Source organism: Hydra viridissima, unplaced genomic scaffold (genome assembly GCF_058129835.1).
Source record: "Hydra viridissima isolate aposymbiotic clone 2 unplaced genomic scaffold, HvirCarnegie_v1 scaffold_2, whole genome shotgun sequence".
Lineage (NCBI taxonomy): Eukaryota > Metazoa > Cnidaria > Hydrozoa > Anthoathecata > Hydridae > Hydra > Hydra viridissima.
The window spans coordinates 25,013,099-25,034,449 of NW_028324301.1; the positions used below are offsets into that span (position 1 = coordinate 25,013,099).

Consider the following 21,351-nt stretch of genomic DNA (forward strand, 5'->3'; position numbering starts at 1 on the left):
ATTATGGAGCTTATAGAGTAGTCGAGGCAAAAAATGGCGACATATCGGGAAAAATACTAAAAAAATACACAAAATTAAGCCTGGTGAATGAAGGACCAAGGAGTTGATTGAAAACAGAACTTGACAAAAAATTATATTTCGCTATACTTTTTTTAGTCATTTTAAAATTATCCGTGCAAATCTATTTTATTATTGACGGAACTTTGTTTACACGAAAAAAGTTCCTAAATTTACAAATGCTTATCTTACAAAATGATGAAAATCTGTTCCTGCTGACAACTAATTTCTCTTTACCTTGGTGTAGTTTGTTTAACAATTTGTCAACGCGTGAAGTAGTTACTTTATCCTGAACAGCCTAATTAAACAAATGTCATAAAATTTTAATCTAATAGCACGTGATGTAAAGCAATAAGTTGCACGTCCATCTCTCAAAGGTCCATGGGTATAGAAAGGTAACCCTTGAGTATAAATGCTACATCGTCTTTTTTACATCGCACGCCGTGATATTTTCAATTATAATCAGCAATTTTTTTAAACGGAGGCATTGAAATATTTGCAGCTAGCCTTGTAGGCCTGAGTTTAGAATTTTCTATTTGTAGTTATATAGTTATTAGGTGGATAAAGAAAGTTCCTAAACCTTTTTAGCTACTGCTAAATACGATTAGATACTTTTAAATTAAACATATTATTCGCATGATATAGTTTAAACATATATATATATATATATATATAGGTTGAATCGTATTTTATGTATGTAAACTAAAACAGTAAAAAGCGCAACTTTGCGTATTTAAAAGAAAAGCGCTTAACTATTACATAATAATGTAACCATTGTTAAGACCTAAAATATGTTTTAAATCAATTTTTTTGAATACTTGTAAGCAGAGTTGTTACGGCATAATATAACAGGCGGATCTGTCGACATATTTTCAGACATATTTTACATCGACATAAGATATGTCAGAAATATTTTTCTGTCCACTTACTTTGACATAATTTAATGTCTGAATTGTTTTCTGCCGACATAAAATATGTCCGAATTTTTTTTCTATCCACTTACTTTGACATAATTTTATGTCTGAGATACTTTCTACCGACATAAATTATGTCCGAAATATTTTTCTACACATATCGTTTTGTCGAATCGGAAGAAAATCATGGGGTTTACAATTTTTTAAGTTCCGATAGGAATGAGTTTTATAGAAATTACCCCCGAACAGCAAAGAGAGTACGCAAAAAAAAAATCCGCTAGTAGTTCGTAAATTAGTTTTCGTATTATTAATCCGAAAAATTTTTACGAACGGACTTTTTACGAAAAAGACTTTCAAATTTGTAAAAAAGTCAAAGAAAAAGTTTTTTTTACGTAGATCCTCTTCCATCATTAAATTTACTAAAACAATTGAGAGAACCATAAGGAGAAATGTTTTCTTTTTGCATACCAAATGTACTATGAAAGCTTAAGTTAGTATCACTTCGGATATAGATGCAAATGTTAAGCCTGGTGAGGAGGAGTTAATTACACTCAGAGCAATGCTGATGATGATCAGTTATCAGGCTACTGTGAATCAAATCGTGAATCTTTTAGAAATATAATGAAGTTCCCAGCAGTTGTGAGAGAATACGATAGATATGGTGCATTTGATGCTACCGGAGCTGCTATTATTGCTAAGGCGCTTACAGATTATGAATATTGGCCTAAACAAAGGTGCAATAATAGTATTGCATTTACATGGCATTGTCTCTAGACCTACTGCATTCTGTGGCAAGATTGGTAAAACACTTGTCAATTGTAAAGCTTGATGCCAGGCAGAACAACTTACCAAATGCTTAGCATGAGGCTGTAACGAATGATATTAGCAAAGATCAACAGTGAAATTATAATATGTGTAAGGTATGAGAATAATGTAAGGTGACTGGCTAATTAGTTCATTCTCTATGGCTGATGACAGCAAATCAAACCCTTCGTTTGTTCGTCGCAACAACTCTTCCGCCTACAGAGCTTTTGGTACTTACTGATTACATTCTTCAACTCTATGCTCCATCGTGATTCTTTATAAAGTTGAAGCTCCAATACTAAATAGGGAAAAACCACTTGTAGCGCCTAATTCAGTTCTCCTGTTTTCTTTCCGAAAGTGATTCACTTAAAGTTGACAAATGTATTTAGAGAAATGCGTACTTTGGTAATCAAGAAACTATTTTTCTATCAATGTTGGTTGATGATCGAATAGAAATTAGAGAACTGGCTGGTAGAAGAATTAGATTTTCTTTACTTCTGTAGACTTTAAATGATGGCGATGCCCTGTTAGAAACTATGCAGAAATAAGGAAATTTTGATCCAGTTGATTACTTTAACCTTGTATGTTAGGAAGAAATTCCAGTGAATTCACCGCCTATACTGAAAGATTTAAGTGATGGTTTAATTGAAAATGCAACATTTAATTGCTTACGTTATATAGAAAATATATTATTTAAAAAGTTCTTCAACGATAAAAGGCCGATAAAAGATTATAGCCTAGAATATGAACATGACGTTAGTCTAATGAACAAGCGAAGTGTTTTATTGTGGAAAAGAAAGATCAAGAAGGATTTTTGGGCGCTTCTCGACTCTCTTCCTCCCCCCCCCCCCCTATTTTTATGACTGATTCTGATTGAGAATTTTATGCTGATTAAGAATCGTATAAAAACATGGGTCCCAAAAAGAACAAAATTATACGACAAATCCCTAATATTCGCCATCTTGAATAAACTAACGTTCCGGTCGATTTTGTTTTCAAAACAAAATATTGTCAGCCTGGTTTCTATTATAAAAAGATGTTTTTTTAGATTATTGTAAGCGCGAAAGTTCTTTCGAGTGTAATTAGAAATACAAACGATTATAAAACATCTTACTCTTGTGATTTTGAGACCCATTATACAATTCTTAATCAGCATAAAATTCTCTATCAGAATCAATCATAAAACTACGGTGGGAATGGGTGGGGGAGAAAGTCGAGTAGCGCCGATTTTCGATGTTAAAGATGAATATTTATGATTAAAGTAAGGTTCTTAGGTTTCTTATGATAAATTTTTCTTGCCAATGTTTGTATCATTTAGTTCCAATGTTGTCATTTGGGTGTCACCTTAAGTGCTGAAGATAAGAATTATGGTATTTGTGTATATTCTAAAAGTGCCTTAAGGTGACAAATCACTCTGTCATCTTAAGGAACTTACAAAAAACAAGTGCTTTAAGGTGACTATGATTTGTCACCTTAAGGCGTTTATTTTTTAAACTTGAGTTGTCTTAACATGCAGTAGTTAAGTATATATATAAATGACGTTGCCTCAAGAATAAAAAAACTATTTGTTATATTGTTTTAAAATCTAAAATAATATCCAACAATGTTCTGTTAATGTCTAGTTAAAATGGTGTGTCACCATAAGGCACTTTTTTCTACAACTTTTACTATGTTTTGATAGTTTGAAAAGATAAGATCTAAAATGATGTTGCCTTAAGGAGCAAATTGATATTTATAAGTATATACTTTCATAAATCTTAAAACTGATCTTCCCGCATGTTCCCTAAAATATCTCTAGCCAAAATGATAAATAAGACATATCTTTGCAACTTTAAACAGTCATAATATGCAAAAGAAAAAATATAAAATAGTGTTGCCTTAAGGAACAAATTGCTATTCATAATTACTTCATAAATCTTCAAATTGATATTCCAATATGTTCCCTTCACTATCTCTAGTCAAAATGGTGTAACCTTAAGGCATATATTTTTGCAGTTTTAACTATATTTTCATAATATGCAATTGATAAAGTATGAGATTTTACCTTAAGGTACAAACTATTTTTCATTGTTAGATATCTTTGTCAATCATTGAAATGACATTTGAGTATATTGCCTTATACCTAGAAACAAAACAATGTGTCACCTTAAGATACTTAATTTTGAACCCTGGATTTCTTATATGCAGTTATAGGATATAAAATGTAATTTTGTTAAGGTGAGACTTTTTTCATTAAAAAAGTTTGTTTGAGAAATAATTAACCACATTTTATCACAAAATCCTAAAGAATTTAAAAGAACGCATATTTTTAAATTTATATAAATTTAAAAATATGCGTTCTTTTAAATTCTTTAGGATTTAAATAGTATAGGAATTGGAATATTTGCATCAGCTGAGTTTCAGGAAGGTGACTTTCTTTTAGAATACAGAGGTAGTTAAATTTTTATTTGACTAGTCTAGTAAGTTAATGCTTAAAAGGATTTATACACCTCTAATTAAAAAAGAAGTGACAATATCTAATGCAGCCCATATTTGTCTTTTTGCTACAAAGATTATTAACATGGAGACTGAGATCAGGTATATGTTTTAATTCTATTTTGTTAAATTTAAAAGTAAACAGAAGTTTACTTTAGTAAAGACAAAAAATTTTTAAAATGTTCTTTCAGTTATGACTATGGTGATACAACAAAACATATTTTGCTTTTATTTAACTTTTTAAAAGTTCCATAATTGTAATATTTTTTCATGTTAAATCATCCTTCATCAAATTTGTTAAAGTTTTCTGAGTTATAGTTTGTGTTTAAATTTAATGTCTAACAATTACTCAATGAAAACTAAGTTATTAAGTCAGTTAAATAAGTTAGTTAAAAAATCTGCTAAATGGCTTTAATAAATGGGTTATCTTAGAAGTATATTCCAACATTTCCTCAAGACCAATTTTTAGTCATTTTTGATAACAATTAGACTGTACGCAAATAAGTTATAACTTAAAATTTAGCAGTACAAGTCCTCTTAGCAACCTAGTAACAAATATTCAAGTTTTTATTTTGGTTTATTTATGTAGTATTTCGTTGAGAAAAGTATTTTATCAAACATCAATATGTGTCTTTCATATACTTATATATTCATATTGTGACACAAGTAAAATAGAAAAATTAAGTTTATAAAGTTATTTAATTTTGAGTTGATTTTGTACAAAATTTTCTTCAGAGTTCATGCTTACATCCATTGAATCATCTCCAGACAAATTTTGTTGTAAATTTAAAGTTAAGAAATGAGGTTATCAACTAACAATTGAGAATTTTCATGCATTTAAACAGAAATGCATTAATGTAGCCTATACTTAACAATATTGTTAAGGATAAATTTTCTTAGCTAATATGTTAAAGGTAGGCCAAAATTCTCATTTTGTGTGTTTATGAAAAGTTTTGTATGATACGTACAAAATAAACTCAAAACTATAGCTTGAGTTGCCTGGATTGCATTAGCAGGGCATTCTTAAAAATTTTTTTATCAAATTTTTTTTTGTTTAGAAATAGTACAGAAGTATAATAAAAAAAATTGTACATAAGTGTAATAAAAGAAATGGTACAGAAGTATAATAAAAATGTTTAGATATTGTACTAAAGTCAATAATAGTACAGAAACTTTATGTGAAATTCCTGTCTTTAATGACTCAGACTCAGAGGTAGGATATCATTATCATTCAACTGTCAATGCCATTCTCAAGTCTTCTAATATTAAAGATGGTTTAAAAGATGACAAGTTTGAAATGTATATACAAGATTGACAAGTTGAAAATGTATATCTGAGCTTGTCACCTATTGCAAACACAAAAAATATGGCTTTCTTACCAGGCCTAATGGAATTGTTCTTTCCTACCATCGAAAGCTTGGGATCTGACTTTTTAGAAAATCCGAATCCCCTAGTTATTAATTCAGACATGATTGGTGCTCATTTTTCATATGCAGTAAATACAGCTTCTGCGCCACAAAAACCTCTAAATGAAGAATTGTCTGAAGATAGTTTTAATGATGCAACAGTAGAAAATCTGATTACTCCACTTAATGATTATAGCATTATGACAGAAAGGCATTTAGACGTCATTAAAACAGATGATGAAATTGACATGGACATTTCTAGATCAGTTGATTTTAGAATTGGCGGTTCAGTGTCAGATGAAGTTATAGTCATTAATAAAAGTAAATAAAAATACAAAAAGCCTTCAAGGCTTTACTTTTTCTGCAAAGTTCCTCAGACTCGATTGAAGCGTCACATACTTCGAAAGCATTCTACAGAAGTTTCTGTAACAACTCTGCTAAGTATGAATGTCAAAGATCAGAATAGGAAAATAGAGCTATTCAGAAAATAGGCTATTAGAAATCACAACATGTCACTTGTAAAATCAGGTAAAACATGCTTTATCAGAGAAAGAAAGTCAACCAGTCAAGATGAAGAGCTACCTCTCATGTGTTCTGGGTGCAAAGGTTTCTACTCAAAAAATATAAAGCTCGGCACAAACTTGCGTGTCAAGCAGAAAATCTAATGCTGCCAATGGTTTCTATATGTTTAAGCGAACATATTGAGAAGTATCCAAGTGATTTCATAAACCTTCTCAGTACATTGCAGCTAGATGATATTGGGAATAACATTAAATCTGACGAAATTATCTTAATGATTGGTGCTAGAACTTATAGTGCACTTAATTGGAAGAAAAATAAAGTATCAGAGACCAGAAGATTAATGCGTGCGTGTATGCCACTAACAGCAAGATTATACATCCCTTTTAGAAGTATCTTTAACAAACTGACAGAGGTTAAATTAACTGATGTTTTAAATAATGCAGGTGATATGTATTGCTGATAAGTAATCATACTAGTAGGAGAAGCAATCAATTCTATATCAGAAAAACCAAATGAAGATTCAGACCAGTTTTCAGAAAAATCACAAAAAAATAGTTTAAAGATCAGCATACTGAATTTACTAAAATTAACAGCAAATTTTTTAATTGGTTATTTTTTTTTTTAAAAAAAAAAAAGAGGATTTGAGATCTTAAAGATTGGTTGATTTTTTACAAGTATTAAAGTTGCATGAAGATGATTTGTTTGGTGACGCCTACTACAATCTGAATTATCATAAAAGTGCAAACCTGCGCAAACCAATATATCCGCCAAATGAGGGAGATGTTCAGTTACTAATTGAAGAATGTGATAAAATCATGAATTCAATTGACGATAATGAGCATCCATTGAATTCATTTACTTCCATCAGTTAAGCTACTGCCACATGTCTAACAATATTTAGTGCTAGACATGGTGGTGAACCAGTTCGACTCTAGTTATATCAATAGAATGAAGCATTTAAAGGAGAATGGGTTGATAAACAAGACGAACTAGTTGAATTCAATTCAGAAAAATTTTTTATTACATATCAAAAAGGGAAAGGTGGTGATCACCTTGTTCCTGTTCTTTTTTCACCAGAATGGATCAAAGCAATGCACTACCTAACAAATAAAGTGGTTAGAAGAAATGCTGGAGTTCCTGAAAAAAATCAATACAATTTTGCAAGTACAAAAAACAGCTTGAGCCACGCAAGTGGCTGGCATTGCATTAATGAGACACTAATACGCTAAGATAAAAAAGGTGCCATCAATACCACTCAGAACCGCCATCGTATTGCAACAATTTTAACAAAATTGCATTTATCTGAATAGGAAAAAAACCTTAATCTTTAACCACTTTGGGCATTCAGAGAGAATTAATCAGAATGTTTACTAGCCTGCTCCTGGTTCGTTAGAAATAAAAACAACAGGCCAAATGTTAATGAATATTCATGAAGCAGGCTAAGTTGATCATATTAAATCATCTAGCCCTAGCTCCTCTAATTCAGGAGAAATAAAGAATAAATGTATTGTAAAAGAATTTTAATACCATTGAAAGGTCAGCATTTTCCTTTGTTTATTAACAATATCAAAAGCATACTATTTATATTATGTGCATCTAATTAAAGCTTATTCAGTTTCTTTTATTGTAACAGAGTTTGCTCAGATGATAATTTGCTTGAATAATTTTATAATAGACAATATAAAGAGAGAAAAAAATGATTGCCATAAAACATAGATATTACTTTTACCATAGTTAAGGAAGAGTAATCTCACCAGTTCTCTTGGAAAGGTTTTAGCATGAAGAAAAGAATTTCCTAATAATTCAGCTTGCTATTTGTTTATATTTGCTTGCTCCCTTACTTTAACTGCTCTAAACAGCCTTTAAAAAGTTTTGTATTTATTTATTTTATAGCAGTTGTAACAGAGAGAAAAGTGTATCCAAAAAGAGTACTTAAAGGTAAGAAAACATGACTTAAAAAATGAGCATGTGTCTTTGCAACAAATTATCTTCTATTTTTCTGATTTTGATATTTTTCTGATTTAGATATACATTTTCAACTTACTTTGGAAAACCGTGTATGTCTAAATCACAAATTTTTCATTGAGCAATTAAACTAGTTTCAGTGAAAAAACATACTTTTTGATGCAAAAGATGCATTCTGATTAGTCAATTTTCAGAAGTTTTGGATCATATTTTAATTTTTTCATAAAATTACATTCAAAGTCCATAATTTACACTCAGTATTTCTCATTAAAAATATACTTAGAAGGTTTTACAAGTAAGCTAACAAGAAGTTATTGCTCATTGAGCCTAGCTTGCTTGAGGCTCAACCTTATTTTCCCATAACTTCATCCTTAAAATGATTAATTACGGTTACTTGGTTTTAAAATTAGTTTAAAAAGAGTGTTGTGTTTCATTGAAAATGGTATTTTTTAGATTTATTCATTAGGAAAATGTAAAACTAATAGTGAAAGTTTTCATAAACACCTTAAGAATTGTATAATCATTAAACTAGGGTTCATTATCGAAATTGCAAATTTCGAAAATTTTCGATTAAAACGGTACCGAAATACTTCTTTTTTTTCGAAATCTATAAAAACTTATGAAGATAATCGAACTAGCCAAATTAATTTCGAAAATAAAAAAGGAATTTCGAAATGTGAAATTAATTTCGAAATAAAAAATTGCACTTCGAAAAGTGAAATTAATTTCGAAAGAAAAAACAGAATTTCGAAAAGTGAAATTAACTTCGAAAAAAAAAAGTATATTTCGAAAAGTGAAATTAATTTCGAAAGGAAAAACAGAATTTCGAAATGTGAAATTAAATTCGAAAAAAAAAAGTGTATTTCGAAAAGTGAAATTAATTTCGAAAGAAAAAACAGAATTTCGAAATGTGAAATTAACTTCGAAAAAAAAAAGTGTATTTCGAAAAGTGAAATTAACTTCGAAAGAAAAAACAGAACTTCGAAATGTGAAATTAACTTCGAAAAAAAAAAGTGTATTTCGAAAACTGATGTTAATTTCCAAAGAAAAAAACAGAATTTCGAAAAGTGAAATTAATTACAAGAAGAAAAAAAAAGAATTTTGGAAAGTTAAATTTATCCCAAAAAGTAATTTTAATACCTTATATTTTATTTGCATAATAATATTAAAATATCCGGGTGCCTAAGTAATTTACCACGGGGTGTTTATATATACATATATATTATATATGTGTATATATAATATATATATATATACATATATAATATATATGTATATATGTTATATATTATATATATATAATAATTATATATTTATACAATTAAATATTATATATTATATATATATATATATATTATATATATATATATAATAATTTGCCATATATACATATATATGTATAATGTATATAGATATATTATACATATATATGTATATATGGCAAAATAATACTATCTCGGTAAATTTAAGGTGGCACACAACTGAAAACAAGTTTTTTTTTCGTAATCAAAATTATGATTTTTTTTTTTTTGATGAGAATAAATTTATATTAAAATAAAATAAAAAATAGCTATTTTTTTTTTTAATTTTACTATCCGTAATGGCGTAAAATGTGTTGTAAAGCAAGTGTTTTTAGTAAATCTTTAAAACCTAATAACTTGATTTCGCCTCAACAGCTCAAACTAAAATTTTGAGTTACGTAACAAAAAGATTGCTAAGTTATAAATATAATTGTTTGAAATTGTTGTAAATCTCATCTAAATAATCCCAAGAGAGTAATTAGCCGTTTACATTGCAACAATGATTTCATATACTTGCGTTACAGGCCTTAAAGGAATTGCATATTATAACTTTTAAATATCATAATTATATCATTTATGAAAAGCGCACGTACTTTTATGTAAATTCTAAATCTAAAGTTTAAACTTACGTTAAGCAAATTTAAAATTAAAAAGTGTTCAAAGTTGTTATCGACTTAGACTAAATCGACTAAAAGTCGAAATTAGTCGACTTTTAAAAATCTAAGAGTCGATGTAATCGACTTTGGATTTTCTACTAATCGACTAAAAGTCGATTTAGTTGAATAATAGTACTTATACATGTATTTCTAATATCTTTTTATTTGATTGAACATTATAAATCTTTTTAATTTTATTTTGTTAACAAAAGCAAATATGACTGTTGAATAGAATGTAGTTTTTTCAGAGCCGGAATAAAATATTTACCCCCCTTCCTTTCATATCAAATTAGAAATTAAAATATAGTATCTCCCTCCATCATATTGATTATTGAATGAAGATGCTTTTAAGCATCTTCATTCAATAATCAATAAGTAAAAATTTAAATAGTAAAAATTTTAAAAACTCTGCGTTCAAATTTTACAATTTAAATTGTAGACAAAAACACTTAAGTAGCTTTTGCTATAGGTAGGTTTTATTCACTTTGAGAGGACTAATATTTTATAAGAAACATTTCACCGTGTAGATGTAAGTGGTCATTCGCAAATTATGTCACGCAAAAACTTTTCAGATCCCTCTCCTCCCTTTTCCACAAAATGTCACAAAATAACAACTCCCTATCTTATCCTGAGGGTTCTAATCCCTGTAAACGAACTTTTGGGGTTCTAATCCCTGCAAAAATATTTCGAAGCAAATTTTAGAATTTCGAAAGTAAAAAATTGTTTCGGTAATATTTTTAGAATTTCGAAATCACGAAAATATTTCGAAGCAAATTTTAGAATTTCGAAGATAAAAAATCGTTTCGGTAATATTTTCAGAATTTCGAAATCGCAAAAATATTTCGAAACAAATTTGACAATTTCGAAATGAAAAAATCGTTTCGATGCAAAATTAATTAGTTTGAAATTATTTCGAGCTTACCGAAACAAAAATAGAGTTTCGAAAACTTTTTTTTTTATCGAAAATTCAACTTTTGCTTCTGTGAACAACCTTACATTAAACACTCATACTTGTACATAGCAAGAAAAAGCTCAATTGTCTCCTTTTTTTCTGTTTTTTTTTTTTTTTGTCATTTTTCTATTATATATTAAGTTTTCTATTTATTAGTTATATTAGACAATATAGAAATATCTGAGAACAAAGATGAACCTGGTGCATTAGGATCACAGAAACAATCATGTCAGTTAGCCAAAGGTCTGTTGCCTATGTTATTATAAGGTTTGATATTTTGTACTTGCATTTGAAATATTAAATGTAACTAACTCAAACCAGAAAGAATTTATTAACTGTCAGTGTTTAACTGAGTCCAAGGTAAGTTAGATAGTGATGCAAGTCATGTTCATCAGCCTTCTTGTTACATTTAACTGCAATGCCATCAAAACTGAAGGTTTTAAGTGCAATCAGTGTGAATATGTTCTTCTTAATTCAAAACATCATTGACCAGCCTAACTTTCTTACGAGGCTTTAAGATCTATAAAATGCTTCAGATTTGCAAAAGTCTAATAAATGTCAAAACATACTTAACAGACAACCAAGCCCATAAATGTTGTTTTATACTAAACATTTTAATTTGTTTAAATAAAATACATGGTTTACCAATGGGCAATCAATTCAATCCTGGATGGTTAGGGTTAGGGTTTGAGCTTTTATTACTGTAGTTGATTATTGTAGATGACTCACCCAAAAATCATTAGTTTCAAGGAACTTGAGTTGATTACTGCACCCCCACAGGCTGATTGAAACATTGAAATAAAGGCAAGGGCCATCTTCTTAAGATATCAGATATATGATAACCTTATAAAATAGAGTTCAATGTTTAATCCAAAATGCAAACTTCTAAACAGGAGCGATATAGGTGAGAAAAATTGGATTTTCCAAACGTTTTATCTTAATACTTCCAGCATATTCTATCTAGAAAAATCAGTTGAAAAGAAATGTAAATGTAAATTATGTGATGAGACTAGCAAGATTGCATTTGAAAGATAATAAACTCAGGTAATTGAGCTATTTTTGATTTTGGCTGTTTTCTCCTGCCATCTTGTGATGTGATTTTACTTTATTGGTAAAACATAGTAAACATTATTTAAAACAGTTCCTTACATTTCTAAAAGTTAAAGCAATCAAAGCATTTTGCAAGCATATACTTTAGTGTTCTAAAAGCAGTATATAGTGTATAACAAAGTATATAAAAGCTTTTGTAGATGGATCCTTTTTAACTAGTTCCTCACCTTTTTTTAAAAAGTATAACGCTAAAATTTAAATTCCAATAATTTGTTTTATCGGCAGAAACTGTGGGTCATAACATTCTCCCATTTCTTTTAGGGCGAAAAGAAATGGAGAAGTTTGGGGAGAAATTTCATTTGGAGCCCATGCAAGTTAAAACCCGAATTGTGAACTCTCATCATTTGAGACAGATAACTCAGAAGAAAATGTTTTCATGACTTGGAATTGACAAGTGTTCATAAATTTTCGTACTATACTCTATATATATACTTCGTACTATTTTCGTAATTTTAATATCTTATTTACTTTAGATATTTTTCTATCCTTCGTACCTTTATTTATTAAAAAATCTTCTCACTTTTCTATAAAGAAAATTTCGAAAATTTTCTACAGTTCGCCATTTTTTAACATTTTAAGTATTTTATTACTGAGATTTTCTTTAGCTAAATTTATTTTTAAGTGAACTAATAATCTGAAAAATTTCCTTGCTCGTTTGAACTTTGAGTTATAATTTGAAACGATTTCAGATGGGTGGTGTGTATTAAGTATAGATCCTCCAAAAACTCGGCCAAATCGTTATTTGAGTCAGTTGAATTAATTTACATGTACTCTAAAAATATTACTTACGGTGACTAAATATTGTCACCATGTGGTCGATCCAGGAATAATTTTTCCATAAGCCAAATAAAAGATATACAAAAAACGTTAATGTAATTTATATTTTTCGAGGAAAAGAGAAGTATGAAACCGATATAAAGTAATGTGTAATACCAGGAGAAGTTCGAGTGAGTGTCCACCTAACGTAATTTTATAAGTTTTCGAAGAGTCACCTTAAAGTAGTAAAGTATATACTGTCTCCCTAAGATGCATCTAGTTCTATATATATATATATATATATATATATAAAGAAAAAACATCAAATAATACGAATTCTCTAAATACAAATATTTATTTGTTATGTGAGGAGGGAGAACTAAAATGAAAACGACGATCGATAGAAAAACATACACAAGATGATTAACCAACTCTTCACATAAAAAAGTGATAAAGTGTTAGAAGAAAAGTTAAATACAACAGTGAAAAAACATAAACGCGAAGACTCGTAAATGGTAAAGCAATAATGAGAAAAGTTAAAAACAGCGATCGGAAAAGACACGTACAAGATGACTCGTCCACTCTTCACATCAATAAATGATAAAGTAGAAAAGTTAAAAACAACTGAGAAAAAACGTAAACGCGAAGACTCGTAAACGATATAGCGACAATTAGAAAAGTTAAAAACAACGATCGGAAAAGGCTTATACACGATGATTCATCAATCTATCACGTAAGTAGACGATAAAACGGAAAGAAGAAAAGTTAAAAACAACTGAGAAAAGACGTTTTTAACTTTTCTAAAATATAATTTGTATTATATAAAAGTTATAAGAATAAGAATGCTACCATTACAAATAAATAGAACATTAATTGAGTTTTATTATATTATAGAATATACTGAGGACGGCAATTATAAGTTTAGCCCTTTTAGATTAAACCTTGCCCATTCCTAACCAAACTATCCCACACCTCGCCCTTACCTAAAAAAGTGCTCCCCATACCATCAACCTCGATTCCAACCTCCATATACCTTATCCAACAAACTCTAAACCCAAACCTTCCTCTTCCCCTTACCCTTTACTTCAAACAATAAGAAAATAAATAAAATAATAATTAAAACGCCACCCTCACAGTTATGAGAAAAATCCGCTGGATTATGGTTTAAAGTTTACAGAAAAGAAGCCATTACGAATATTCAACCTAAACCTCACTCAAATCACGACGCCAAAATTTTAAGCGCAATATATAAAGGTTACGTTCACAGAGCTTATTCCATATGCAGTGATTTACATTTACAAAACGTATATATATATATATATATATATATATATATATATATATATATATATATATATATATATATATATATATATATATATATACAGCTATTCACGAAAGTTTAAACGATTGCAGAATTTTTATCAAGTATGTTTGGTTTTTGTTTAATAAAGAAAAATAAAAAAAAATTATTATTTTGATATCTATTTCCGTTAGATTTTTATTCAAGAAAAACCGAAGATTAGATTTTAAAATTCTGCAATCGTTTAAATTTTCGTGAATAGCTGTATATATATATATATATATATATATATATATATATATATATATATATATATATATATATATATATATATATATATATATATATATATAATATAGACTTTTTCTTAGGATAATGCAGATATTGTTCAATTAGTTGTCGATTCATGCACCCGAATTTTAAAAGGAATGAAAAAAACGTAATTCAGTTCAAGTTACTAAATACATTCAACTTATTTACCTTTTTCAATGACATTTGATAAATAATTTTTGCTCTCTTCCAATTCCCTATCTTCCATTATTACTTTCAATGATGACCTTTTTAGTTTTTTTTTGTTGATTTTGCTATAAATATTTAAATATACTATTATGGATCATCATCATCACTATCATCATCGTCATCATCATCATCATCATCATCATCATCATCATCATCATCATCATCATCATCATCATCATCATCATCATCATCATCATCATCATCATCATCATCATCATCATCATCATCATAATCATAGTCATCATCATCATCATCATAGACTTGAAACAGTGATAAAAGGCTCTGTGAATAAAATGTAGATTTTGAAAACTCTTCATCAAAGAGTATTATTTTGTGGCAACTTCAGGACTATACTATCATTACCATTTAGATTTTCTTGCAGTCTTTGTCTCAGCTTTTGTGCAGCAGCATTGGGGTTCTCTTAACTGATAACTCTAAAAGAAGTTTTGGTAAAGAATGAAATCCTTCAAGATGCTCTTATGCAATTTATTCAATACTAGTGTATTTCCAGAGAACTGGGCTTTATATAAAACCCAGTGAACATCGCCAGCAGATGGAGAAGAGAAAACAATTGGATACCCGTGCTGGACAGAGCGTAAAAAGAAGAGATTAGAAAAACCATGAACCTTATCTGAAAACGATTGGTTGTTCGATATGCTTGTAAAAACTTGAACAAATTAATTACATATTAATTTACAAAAAATAGTACAATAGTTAAGGAAGTTGTCAGAAGAAACATGGTTATAAGAAAGCAAGCTGAACCTCTGCCTCATCTGATAAAACGAACAATGATCAATTTGTTTAAAGAAGAGCTGCAAGAGAATTAGTTAATAAAAACACTTCCATATATACAGTATCTGAGAGGAAGAAAGTATATCGTGTAATTTGTAACCATAACGAATAAAGAGAACTAATTCCCTTTACTCATTAAATATATTAATATATTGAGAACCACTGCAGTTTTGAACCCATTGATTTAATTTTTTTAAAAGTTTTTTAAACAGCAATTTAACTGGTTAAGGTACAATAAAATAAATAAAATTGTTAAGGCGTAAATAAAATGTGAAATTTTTAAGCTGACTTAAATTTTAAAATGGCTGCAAAGTTACAAATTCGAGGCTTACCAAAAAAAATATTGCTGACCTTATTTTCTATCTCACTATGAAATGTAATTTCAATTGAAAAATACAATTTTTATTTCACCGATACTTTAAATGGTACTTGATTTTATTTCGTATCTTTTATATCTATTTCGTATCTTTCGTATCTATTAATTCTCAATTCATTTATATGTTAGTAAATGAAAAACTGAAAAATATTTGTTACGAAATGGAATATACATTTTTCTGTATAATAAGTCTTACTTAAATTTTTATTTTGGATTACTTTTCCCTTTTATTAACCATCCATTGTTATAATTAATTATAAAAGTTTTTATAAACCCATTATTCTTACAAAGCTAGTTTCCGTTTCGTTTACGTTCCCGTTTTTCCTAGAAAAAAAAAAAAAGAATTGTCGATACAGCTTAATTGACAAAGTTTACAAAAGGAAGCACAAAAAGATTTATTGAGAATGATAAGCAGATGTCAACATGCTGACACCTGCTTATCAAAGATGTTAACATCTTTGATCACAGAATGTCAAGTTTTAAATTATAGGAAACACTCGGCTAAAGTTCCGAAAACGAAACTTGTTGCGATAGTTGTTGTTGATAGAGTAGTTAGTTGTAGCTCAGTATTATTTAAAATAACAATTTAATTTTGCTAAATTGTAAAACCCTCTAAAAAAAGGATTTTTCGCTGAAAGAAAAGCGTGGTCATCAGATTTCCACTTCTCCTTAGCGAATGTTTTCCTCTGTTGCAGTGATGGCGGTCTTTCAAAATACTTAAATTAACGTTGCGGACAGAAAATGTCATGTACATTTTGAAAGTTCTTCATCAAAGAGCAGCGTACATTCACAGTTATAACTATTTGTCTCTGATACATTCTTCGGGTGCCTTTTCTCCTCTGGTCTAACAGATGTTGCAATGATTATTTAGAAAAAGACATTCACTTCCCTTTCTTTAAAAATTAGATTCTTTTGTCTAAATATATAATTATATTTTACATTTTTTCCCATTTCTAATTTAGCTATGACTAATTATAAAAGTTTTTTAATTGTTTTTAAAACACTACTCTTAGGTGTTTAAGTTTTCATTTCGATGTTTAATACTTCCGTTTTTTCTAGAAAAAGAAGAAAAAATTTTATTATAATATCAGAACAACTTGACAGTTTACTTTTTTTCTTGGTGAGCCCTTTTTCTGAAATGAAAAAAAACTTTGTAATTCTCCAGAGTGTTGCAGGTTTACGAGTTTACAATGACACGAGAATCATATCCGAGACATTTCTAAAAAATCCTTTCAGAGCATTTCCTTAAAAATATCAAATGTCCATTTGATATATTATTATTTTAAAACTTGTTTAAAATGAAGTATTTTCGTGAAATAATTTAGAAAATTAAAGTTCTCTAACTTTGTCTCAATTAACTGAATCGAATCATTAACAAATCTCTTTATTTATAGAACTAGCTAATGCAGCATTAGCAAAAAAAATGTCTTTATTAGTTGTTTCATTATCAAATGCTTTTTTTCCCAAATAGAGCAGCAGGATTCTTGATAAAGGGAATTTTGATGAAGACAAATCTCATAACTTTCATTTTCACATAAGTATTATCACCAAATATGTTTTCAGAGCCTCTATAAAAGGATCGTTTGACAAAGAAGTATTGTGAACAAATTTCATATATCAAAGTGAAAGTAAAAGACGATGGCAACAACCAAAGGTGAATTAAAAACATTTTTGTGAAACATTTACCTTAGAAGATTGTTCTAAACTTTAATTTTTTTTTATCTCAGTTGGATCTTTGTTCGAAAACCTTTTTCTCTCATTCAGTATATTACATATTATATAAATCATTTAACTTTCTTTTTCAATAGTAAAGCATTTTTATAAAAATGCCGAGGACAGTAGCCAACCACATTACTTTCCCTAAACTTTTGGCTTAGTATCTCAATTAGAAAAAAGCTATTCTGAAACACTTGTTTAAGAAGTCGAGTAAAATTCCTGCAATTACTTTTGGTAATTGCACGAATTTTACTCGATGAGAATGTGCAACAATCTAGAAAATAATATTTGGAAACTTACGTGCGGCCAAAATATCGAGTTACATAAGCGTTATCTGAATATGATTCAAAAGAGTTTCAACTACTATTGAAATTTTCAGAGTTTACTACCGCATAACAGTGAAAGTAAATTTCGATAGTAAATGTTTGTTATGAATTTTATGCAGTTATAATTTAGCATTTTTTATTTTATTTTCAACTTTAGCATATCGACGAACTGCACTGATTGGCGGTTTTTTAATACCACTTATTATGGTTGTATCAGGGGGTATGATTAAAGATGTTAGCTTATTCCTTACTAAATTAAAATCTCACTCTATTTCAAAACGTTATTTCTTGAATATTTAAAGTCGAGCTTTCAAAAAAAATCATTTATGACGCTTATTTTTTTTTTCAGACCTCCTGACAAGCTGGAGTTCTTGGAGTGAATGCTCCACCAGTTGTTTTGGCTACTTTTACGATACGCCAAAATCAGTTAGGACCCGTTACTGCATCTATGACTTGTATAATAGGAACGATTGCAGTAGTGCGGTTTTAGTTGAAAATAAATACTGCAGTCTTTATGACTGTCCAGGTATATTTCACACTTAACGAGATAAGTTTTTAAGCAGCTAATTACTATAACTACCTTTAAATTAACCGTTTTTTCAACGTAAAATATTTACTTGTTGAGAGAAAGTTTAGCTCCAAATTCTTTGTAAATTGGTGTTGATGATTGACGCGGATAGTTATTTAACATTTAAGGTGAAAGACATTTCTAATAAAATATTTTTCCACAAATATTTTTGGCAAAGAAAATTACTAACGTTGAATTAAGCCTTCGGAAGTTTTTTATAAAGATAAATCTACTTGGATAAAAAAAACTCAGTGTCAAGTAAAATCACACGAAAGGAAAATTTGGGAAACTGTTTTCTGAAATTTTTTTTTCACATTTAACTTGACACTGAGTTTTTTGTCCAAGAAAGATGATTTTGTAATAAGTTGGTATTCTAGGGAACAGTAACTCAGAAGTTAACTCTACAAATGTTGAAGGCAAAGCTTCAAATGTAACTTATGCATCCGCTGGAGTTGGATTTACAATTTTGTTTGGTATTTTATTTTGTATTTGTAAGTATATTTTTGTAAATATTTTATTTCTTGAACTTTATTCTTTGAGATTTTGCCAACTTAAAATTGAGCCAATAGCAATAGACTACACATTAACTAATTAGCAACAATAATAAAAGACGAGCTATTTTTCTCTTTCATTATCTTTTCAATATCCAGATAATATTGAGATTTCATCAGATTGCATCATCTTTACCTGGCTATTTAAGTGATAAACAATTATTATCGCCGCAATATGGTAAGGTTGCTGCTATAATAATCAAAACTGACCAGGGTGTTTCAGCAGGCTGACTTCGACTATTTTTATTTGTTTTTACTTTTTACTAACCTTAAAACTAGGAGTGTGCTTTTCCTGTTATTTTATGCAAGGAGCGTGTATTGGATGTATATTTTGCTCTTCAAACTGCTTTCCAAGCTTAGTCAACTCGTTGCAAATTGTACACTGTATCAGCCACTTTTAAAAAATTAAAACCTTTGTAAAAGTTTTCTATTTAGCCCTTTTAAAACTTAACTAAGCTTAGTTTTATGAGCACTTTTGAAAATCCTTTTAGTAGCGGGGTTAAAATAGATTCAAGTTGGCTTATAACTTTTTGTGTCTCTTTAAATCTGTCTTTACAAGAAATATAAAAGATTGACTACTGCTAAATCAGATTTACAAGAAATATAAAAGATTGACTACTGCTTCTTGTTTTAGCATACTCTTAGTATGTAAGTTTTATCAAGTTGATAAAAAGGGAAATTTGGCTTATAAACTCAAAAGAACATATTTATTTGTTTTATGTAGTTTTGTTTTATGTATTCTTGATCATAAAGCTAAAATAATCCTCAGATTGAAAGTTGTGAATAGTAACCTCAATTATCATTAAGCTGAACAAATTAAATTCAAAACGAAATTCAGATTTAAACCTGACATGATTATTATTCTTTGTAACTATCAAAAACACCTTCTTTTCAAACTCTGTTAATAATTTCAGAAGTCATATGGACTTTGAGAATTTTTGAAATATTTTTTACCCAAAATACTATATAACCTAAACCTTAATAAAATATTCCGGCTGTTTCCTAAATTAATATCTTATTTTGAAAATAAATCCTTTAAAATTAAAGAGGGATAAAATGAGTTTGTTAAAAAATATTTGCTGATATTTTTACAAAAAGTTTAATTAAGAGTTGCATATTTGTAAGCTTATTTATTTTTCGTAGGTCATTATTGCTGTAGATAACTCTTGATGGAAATGTTTTTGGACTCACGGTGTTTCTTTGCTAACTTACCAAAGATTGTAACTCTTATTTTGCAACAACTGTTTAACTTACGACTACATTTATGTGATAATATAATAATGGTTGTAAAGTTTTCTTCCTGATTGTTCTAACGTTAACAGAAAAGCGCAAAATGATTTTCTTTTTTTGACTTTTGTTTACGTTTTTTGAAAATTCGCTCACTGTATAGCAATTTATTTTTATTTTCGCTCGTTAAAGGAGGAGTTTTTGATTGTAAATGCAATTATAATATACATAGGTTGTCTGATGATAAAGTTGAAAAACAAAAATGAGTTAACATGTTCTCCCACAAAAGAACTTTATGATTGAGCTACCTTTTCTTATGTATAAAGTCATGTAAAAAGTAACTATGTTGCTACAAGGCTTTTCTAGACTAGCGTGAGAGCACTTTTAACGTTCAACCTACGTGTTTTCCAATACTAAAGTTAGTGCCTTGCTAGACTAAGCATGGGAATCAAAAAGTAAATCATTCTCTGAAAAGAAATATGAGGAATTCTTAATCTGAACATTACTGAGCTAAAGATGAGCATAAATAGTATGGCAACACGATATTATTTTGACAAGAAGAAAGTTTTTAGATATATGTTTGTAACATCTTTGTAACAGAATTCAAGGAGAGTTGCATAACATCAGTTATTTATAAAATGTGTGCTTTGAATTTACCAATAACCTTATCTATCTTTGAAAAAGGGTTCAGAGCTTCATTTGGCAAATTATTTAATTAAAAAAAATGGTTTGGTCTTTTATATACAATTCTTTAAACCTAGTTTATAATTGCGATTGCCATGTGACTAATGTTATTGACAAAGTGGTAATGGGTCTTTTAAATATATTATTGAAACTAATAATCAAAGAGAAGCGAAGAACAATTTATTAATAAAACAATTAATCCAACTTTATCACAAATCTCTCTTCAGCTGTTTAAAAGACTACGGTTTGTAATCCATGATATCAAATCACAGAAAAGCAGAAAGCTGTTAGTGAAAACTCGTTAACTGCCGGCTTTGATTATATTATGCTTCATTAACTTTAAAGTGACAGAGTTGAGAGAATTTTCTTTT

The 21,351-nt window shown here is 28.8% G+C and overlaps 1 protein-coding gene and 1 pseudogene across 1 annotated transcript; both read left to right on the plus strand.

Moving 5' to 3' along the window:
• Window positions 1–5,616: 5,616 nt before the first annotated feature.
• Window positions 5,617–7,125, plus strand: LOC149892584 (uncharacterized; annotated as a pseudogene).
• Window positions 7,126–17,434: 10,309 nt separating this feature from the next.
• LOC149892585 (uncharacterized) lies at window positions 17,435–20,406 on the plus strand. Its single transcript, XM_090080705.1, has 5 exons — window positions 17,435–17,562; window positions 18,108–18,170; window positions 18,300–18,476; window positions 18,896–19,009; window positions 20,213–20,406. The coding sequence occupies exons 1-5, from the start codon at window positions 17,547–17,549 to the stop codon at window positions 20,230–20,232; spliced, it is 390 nt and encodes a 129-aa protein (XP_089936831.1). The 5' UTR covers window positions 17,435–17,546; the 3' UTR covers window positions 20,233–20,406.
• The last annotated feature ends 945 nt before the right edge of the window (window positions 20,407–21,351 follow it).

Bases quoted from the DNA above. Each gene is read 5' to 3' on its own strand.
- LOC149892585 (XM_090080705.1), top strand. The intron at 18,171-18,299 runs GTATGATTAAAG...TTTTTTTTTCAG, and splicing joins TATTATGGTTGTATCAGGGG to ACCTCCTGACAAGCTGGAGT. The intron at 18,477-18,895 runs GTATATTTCACA...TTGGTATTCTAG, and splicing joins CAGTCTTTATGACTGTCCAG to GGAACAGTAACTCAGAAGTT.